At 43.7% G+C, this 7,713-nt stretch overlaps 1 protein-coding gene across 2 annotated transcripts in view; it reads right to left on the minus strand.

The window, feature by feature from the left end:
• CRK (CRK proto-oncogene, adaptor protein) overlaps positions 1-7,713 on the minus strand; it is a 26,672-nt gene that overhangs the window by 7,143 nt on the left and 11,816 nt on the right. Inside the window, exons 3-4 of one of the 2 annotated variants that reach the window (XM_018573621.1) lie at positions 7,161-7,206; positions 4,774-5,306 (exon numbers count right to left, since the gene is read on the minus strand). In XM_018573621.1, the coding sequence (XP_018429123.1) occupies positions 4,774-5,306; positions 7,161-7,206 (579 nt within the window). The remainder of the gene's footprint in view (positions 1-4,773; positions 5,307-7,160; positions 7,207-7,713) is intronic. The other variant, XM_018573614.1, reaches the window with a different exon arrangement.

A 7,713-nucleotide genomic window follows, 5' to 3' on the forward strand; every position in this document is an offset into this window, starting at 1 on the left:
TATATATATATATATACACACACACACATATATACATATATACATACATATATACATACATATACACATACATATACACATACATATACATATACACACACTTTTTTTAGCAAGATTATTATACAGGATTTATATAGCTTCAACGGTCTGCACAGCACTTCACAATATAAGGAAGACATACAGTTACAAAACAAATCAAGACAAGATGGTAATGATTTGTACAAAATAAACATTCACAGGTATTTGCAGGGTGAATAGTCCTGTGAATTGTTTATAAAGAGACCAAAGTATTAAGAATGAAGTGAATGAAAGCCAGTATTTTTAGAAGGTAGTCAGCAAGGCAGCCTCTATATATCTCGCATGACATCTTTACTTTAAGGCCCCATGCACACGGGCCGCCTGTGTTAACAGGAGAAGTTATCGGGGATTTATAAACAAATTGTATGCTTTCCAGATCACTTTTTCCTGTATTTAGCAGCGTCTAGTCGCGTCTAGCTTCCTAAAACCAGGCTAAACAGTCCCAGGACGCAGAACATCATTGTTTGTATAAATGCAGCTAGACTGAACGCACCTATTGGCTGCTGAACATCTAGGTGTGCATTTAGCCACAGCAAAGTGTTACATGTTTCCAGGTTTATTTAGAAATGTGCTCCAAATGCTCCTGGACCCATACATTTTTCATTAGTGTGTGCATGAGGCCCAAGAATAAAGTCACACAGTAGTTTAAACCTTTAGATCAACCCTAGACTTAAATTCCATGCAACAATGACGACATCTGCCCTCAGACCAAGAAATTGTGATATACACGTCAGTAAAACATAAACCAGACTACTGGAAGAGAGAGGATTCCGATATTCCAAACAGCTATACAGAAGAAAAGGAAGCAGAGGAACAATTACAGCATCTAATGTATATGACATCACTTACTGCATTCAGTGTCACTTTCCAGCTACAGAAGGATCTCTGGGGGTCCCTAGGTGACATTAGGGGTCTCGGAGACCCCTGATGTCTTCATAAAAAGGACCTGTAATGTAAATTGAGTATCATTTTTTTTTTAAAAGTCCTCCACCCCCCACATGCAGATATGCGTCGGGTGCGCCTGCGTGCGAAAACAACGATTGTGCCACACGTTACATATAACCACGAACGTCAGAGTGTGAACAATAATTTTAGGGCCATTAATTACTGATAACACTAAACTGATGAGCGGTAAATCGTTTTAAGCGTCGCCTATGACCAATTTTCAGTGTGGTCGTTTTTCGCGATTTTGCGGGCGCGCACAATTTTAAGGCTTGGCATGTTTAGTGTCTATTTACCCGACGTGACCCCGTCTAGGACATATATATATATTTTTCACGTACACACACACACACTAAATTGGACCAAAATATTGCCCTTCATTCTCCTCAGCATGTCTAAATCAGGGGAAAAAAATATGTTCCCATATATCAACACCAATCTTTCCTCCTATATTTCATATTAGCTATGATGCAGGTAAGAAGAGAAAAATTATCTGGCCAACTTCAAAAGATTAACCACATGACAGCCATGACTTGTTTCTAAGGGTTATTACACAATGCTGATCGCCATGTGAAGTAGAGGTCTATGCTGCATTTGATTATAATTTTTTTAAGGCTTCCCCAACTTTTATTTCACCTCATCATCTTGCAAATAATACTTCCGGACCCAGCATGGCTATGCTGACTCCTCCACTGTATCCATGGAGGGAAGCATGGCAGCTGCCCAGGCTGGACCTCAAACATGTACGCCTTTCTACAAAACTAATGCAGCCACCACATCTAAGGACTAGTAAACGGCAAAATATTAAATTTTTGCTCGTGTTTAGTTATTCGTCATTTCACAATGTTATCTTTGTTTACACCTAGCAAACAATGAAAGGCAACAGCCATCCTCCAGTGCTGTAAAATAATGGCCATAGAATACTACCCGTTCATTACATTTTGTTTATAAATGGCAATTCCTCTTAATGACCCTATAATCTAAAGGTCTTGCCACAAAATGCTTCTGCTGTCACATAATAAAGATTCATGTAAAATGAAGCAGAAACAATAGACAGATGTCCAAAAGGAAATAGTACAGATATAAACATGAGTCAACTTAGTATCTCATGCTCCATCTGTAGCTTTGAGTTTCCAAACCTCATATGAATAAATGACTGAAAAGTCCCATTTGTGCAAAAAATATTTCAATAAGGGACTTCCTTCCTTCCACACACAGTCAAATGTATAATGACTAAGTGGTGCTCATGATTTAAAGGTCATTTACACTTTCAGGAACGGTTCCGAATAACTGTAGACAACTGACTATACACTCAGTAATATACATGTCTGGAAGCAGGCCTGCTGGGGTACAACAATTCAGGAAACCTCTACCGTTACCTCAAACTACCAAGTCACAGGTCTGAAAACAAACGTCAAAAAATGACTCATGCTATTCTGATTTGAACAGCAATCTAATGGAACAGCATGACATTATGTTATAAAAAGGATCTGCAGGATAAGTGGACCTGCATGCTTTCTATAACCTTCATTTGTACCCATTGCCAGACTCATTCTAAAGCAGAAAGGCATGGATCTTTTGGAAGCCATTAATGAGAACTGCATTGTCCTTCTACAAAGTTACCTATAGTATAAGGAACTGCCCTTAGAAATTAAAAGTACTATGGTATATGATTCAGTTAAAAGGCCACTGATAACCCTCTTGTGCTGTAAAACTTAAAAGCTTTTGAATGATTAACACTGGAGTATCTAATTCCAAAAGCGTTGATTAAATTTTAAGGTTTCATGGCCTGAGAAATCTCAGGAATATGAAACTACACAGCAGGATATCCAAGCTGCCAATATTGTACTGCACTTCATTTAAAGCGCAACTGCACCTTTGCATAGTCTGAAGCTTGCTGTGCCCCCAAGCCCCTTGCCTGTCCCCGATCCAGTGAGGCATCACCCATGAAGTCACTGAGCCACTTGTCGAAATCTTCTGAGACGGACATACAAATGCACTGGAGAGTTTGTACTATCTATGGAACTGACTGAGGAACACACAAAGACCAAGCAAGCCCCTCTCAGAAGACTTTGACAAACAACTCTGAGTTCATGGGTGATACCTCACTGGATCAGTAGGTATCGCACCATACTCCATTCCGGTAAACCCCTTGAGATGGGTGCTGAAAGGACTGCGGAAGGCTCTGCTATAAATGTAGGAAAGAAGATGTTACCAGCACATGGGAGAATTGTGTCCAAACAAAATGCCTATGGACGCATAGTGTCACAAGAATGACAACGTTTCGGGGCTGTGCAGGGTCCCTTCCTCAGGCACAGTATGACCATGTGATGGTGGCATCCTTTTTCCTACACATCACTGGATCAAGGACAAGTTGAAAACAAGACAAGCATGGAGAGCGGGGTGCTTGTGACCGTGCAAGCTACAACACAAGTGTTACACTTCAATTGTGGAATCCTTAATGCTTCCCTTTAGGTGTCCTATACCATGGACTGCTAAGTACTTTCTAAGGTTGTTGTGTGATGAGAAATGACCTTAAGGGTGTAGGCGTAGAGGAAATTGTGGTGCAGGCTAGGGATCTTCCACGTACATTGGTTGGTTTGTGGTTTAAAATGCCTTTGGTACATTTCTTTAAATAGGATTAGACAAGTTTACAGAAATGCTTGGCATTACACTTGTCAAACTAGAACAAAAATGACAGAAAACTCAAGAGCTGGGACTATATAAATACAGGACTGCGGATACTATCAGGTTTCCTAAAATCAATATATCCCACAAATATTACTAAGCTAACTACCTCAGATGTTGGAACCCCCCTGTACCAGATGAAGCATTCTTATGCCGGTCTCTCTGGAGTTACACTGATTGGAAGGACAATGGCACACACCAGGACTGCATTGACACTGTTTGGGGTGTCTGTGGTTGGTCACTGGAAACATACTCTAAAGCAGGTCTATCTACTGATCTATTTTTTTTTCGTTTAACCCACAGGCTGAACGAAAAATAGACCCAATCCCTCCAACACCAACAGCGTGTCAATCGAGGAATCCCGCTGTTTACATTGTATTCCGACAGGTGCTGCTGGCCCCCGTCAGAATACCCGACCAGAGCAGGCAGCTCATTGGCTGTCAGCTCTGATCAATCGAAGATATTCCGACCGGTTCTTTTGATCAGCTGGACGACGGATGCCAATCGAAACGGTGCCGACTGCTGCACACACTGTGCAAATTTTGTCCAGTTCCTCAAAAGCGGCCAAAATTCGAACAGTGTATGGGCACCTTAAGGAAAGCTACATATAGTACAGTAGTTACAAACTAGGGTTGCCCTTGTTCCAGGAGCTATTACGTTTCACTGAAGAGACATCTTTTTTCCCTGTAAACTAAATATGAAAATGAAAAACTATTTCATGACTATAGATCCCTTGACTACTCTTACACCCGGTACAAATATTCTCCAGGTACAGGGATCTAACTTGCACTTAAGAAGTTTCATTAAACCTGACAGATACATAAAACTGACTAAACCAGGATGACGTTTCTTTAGTAGATATCTGGAAGGAAAGTAAGATCTGAATATTAGTTTAAAATGGCAAAAACAACAAATCTCATAACATGCATTTCCTAAATGCCAATACTTTAGTCTACAAAAAATAATTTGTACTGGTTTTAAATTTTAGCCTAAACATTGATTGAAATTGAAAGGAAAATCAATTTGAAAATACAATTTTCCTTCATGGCTGCCCCCATTATATACCTCCAAAGCCAAGGCTGTCTTGTCGTAGGCATTGGGGACTCGCTTCTGGATAACCCTGGCAAAAATGGGCCCATTCTGGAGGTTAGGCAGCGGAGTGTTGACACTGGGCTGGGCATAAGGCCCTGGCTCCGGCCCACCCAGTGGCTGCGGGTGCGAATTTTCCTGGTTACCTCCAATCAGAGCAGACCCGGAAGTTGGGGGAGGCTTGTACTTTTCCACATAAGGCACAGGTATCATGCCCCGTCTTCCGTCGCTGTCCTCTGCATTCCACCACTGCTCCTCAGGCTTCTCCCGGATTCTCAGGATGTCTCCTTTCTTAAATGGAAGATCTTCATCATCATTGCCATTAAAGTCAAAAAGAGCCCTTACATATTCGGCTTCTTCTTGCTTCTGGATAAGTCCAGACTGCTTAGACTTGGAAATAGGTTCTATTAAAGTGGTAGTGTCCAGATAATGTATCTTATAAAATTCCAGTAGAGCAGGTAATGACTCAAACTCTTGATCCCCTATCCGAAACCTGGTTTGGCCAATGCCTATAAAAAATAGAAAGGGGAAAACATGAGCAAACAATCTCAAATAAGCCATGTGATCTATAAATAAAAAAGGTATATACCATGGAACACTGCAGCTCAATGACAGAAAAAGTGACACTAAAGTCTACACAACAATTAAGACCGCTTAGTGCCAGAGAAGAGGAAGATGACACTTTGCGTGACCAACATGAAGAGAACTTTCAGGAGGGAGATTAGGGAGTCCAGACTTTAGCTTTATTTGCACAGATGCAGTGCTCTGGATCAACAGTGGGCAAAGCGTTCTATTTTAGGCTTTTCTTTTGTTTTTTATATCGAGGTTGAACTCGATGGACATGTGTCTTTTTTCAAACTGACTGTTTAACTAAGATGTAACTTCTAAGGCTGGCCATACACAGATATATTTTTTTCATGATCAACACTAACAGCATGTCGATCGAGGAATCCCGCACTTTACATACAGAGGCTGCTGGCACCTGTCAGAACACCTGACCAGAGCGGGCAGCTCATTGTCTGCCGCCTCTGATCGTTCGAAGATTTGCCAATCGAAAGAGTGCCGAAAGTGGCACACAGTGTGAATTTTGTCCGCTTCGTCAAAAACCAGCAAAAAAAAACAACAATGTATGGCCACCTTAAAGGAGAACTATGACATGAGTGATTTTCACTCACCTCATAGTTCTAGCCGACCTGTGACAATGAGACTGTCACAGGTCGGCTCAGTAGATCGGGAGGTGAGAGAACACATACCGGGTTCCCTCACCTCTCGATCCTGTCACGGCTCTCTGCCGTGACATGGGGAGGGGCTGGATTCCCCTCTCCCCGCTCCGATCTGCCAGCGCTGACTGGCGGAACGGACGGGGGAGGGGGCGGGTACAGCTGGCTCTGCCTCTAGATAGGCAGAGCCAGCGGTCACTCACGCAGCTGGGCGGATCCCGTCATCTAAGTCGGGATCCGCTCCAGGTGCGGTGTCTCAGTATATGCTGAACGGTGCTTGCGATGGTTGTAGAGTGTATGGGCACCTTTATAGTGGCCATACACTGTACAACCATCGCAAGACCTTAGTCTTGCGATGGTTGTAAAGGGATTAAAAAAACGTACGATCTGCCTATCTTGGACAGGCAGATCGCACTCTCGATCATCACAAGCCCACCCCCCTGAGGGGCGGGCTTCCGATGACAGCAATGCTGAACGGGCAGTGTGCGAGTGCGCACACCGGCCCGTTCAGCATTTGTCTTCCGAGCACCGTTCTAACCAGCCGAGAATCGTACGATTCCCAGCTGGTTTTCGAACATGCTGGTTCGACGGAAGACGTGCGACCGTACAGTAGAAACGGTCGCACGTCTCCGTTCACACTGCTCGATTCTCGTACGATCGCGGGATTTCCCGCGATTCTCGTACGAGAATCGAGCAGTGTATGGGCACCTTAAGAGCAATCCAGCTCCAAGGTTCAGGTGACTATAATTTTATCTTTGAATCTAGACAAAAATGAGCACTTAACCCTTAGTGTGGGGGGTAGCCCCACTACAAGGGTTAAGAAAAATTTACCTGGGGTTTTTTTTTTAAGGTGAACTCTGGGGGGCTGAAAAGCATCTACTGCACTGCAAGGGTTAAATGTTTTTTCTTTGTTTTTCTTGGTGCTGTAAGCATCAATTGGCATTTAAAGGAGAACTGAGGAGAGTGCTTTTAACTCGCCCTCAAAGTTCTAGCCGACCTGTGACATTGAAATTGTCACAGGTAGGCTCAGTAGATCGGGAAGTGAGCGAACACATACCAGAGTTTGCTCACTTCTCGATCCTGTCATGGCCCTCTGCCGTGACAGGGGAGGGGCTGGATTCCCCCTCCCCAATCCGCCAGCGCTGACTGGCGGAACAGACGGGGAGGGGGCGGGTACAGCTGGCTCTGCCTCTAGATAGGCAGAGCCAGCTGTCACTCAGGCAGCTGGGCGGATCCAGACATAATTGTCGGGATCCGCTTCAGCTGCGGTGTCTCAGTATACCGCGAGCTGCAGCTCTTGGTATACTGAGCTTAGGGTGACGGGAGGACGCTAGTTTGTGTCATCCCGTTACCCTAAGGAGAACTATGGGGAAAAGACCTAAGAGGAGTGTTGCATGAGACCAAAGTAGTGGTGAGGAGTCCACATCGTTAAACAAAGTGGCATTTTAGCCAGGCAAGCAGGAACCCAAGCTACAGCTCCCATGATTCCTTTCTGCCGACACATTTGTGGGAATAGATTTGTCTGTGGGTGCTGTCAGTTGAAGACCTTGGCTGTGGCTAAGCAGGAGTCATTTCGGAGGGCACAGCAGATGCTAGGGCGATGATACTGCTATGATTAAATAATTGTGCTGCAGCGACGTCGCCTGAGGGAAGGAAGTGGGAAAGGAAACCTGTTGCCAGTATAAAAGGGATATTA

The sequence above is a fragment of the Nanorana parkeri genome, unplaced genomic scaffold (genome assembly GCF_000935625.1).
Source record: "Nanorana parkeri isolate BGI_ZX_2015 unplaced genomic scaffold, ASM93562v1 scaffold48, whole genome shotgun sequence".
NCBI lineage: Eukaryota > Metazoa > Chordata > Amphibia > Anura > Dicroglossidae > Nanorana > Nanorana parkeri.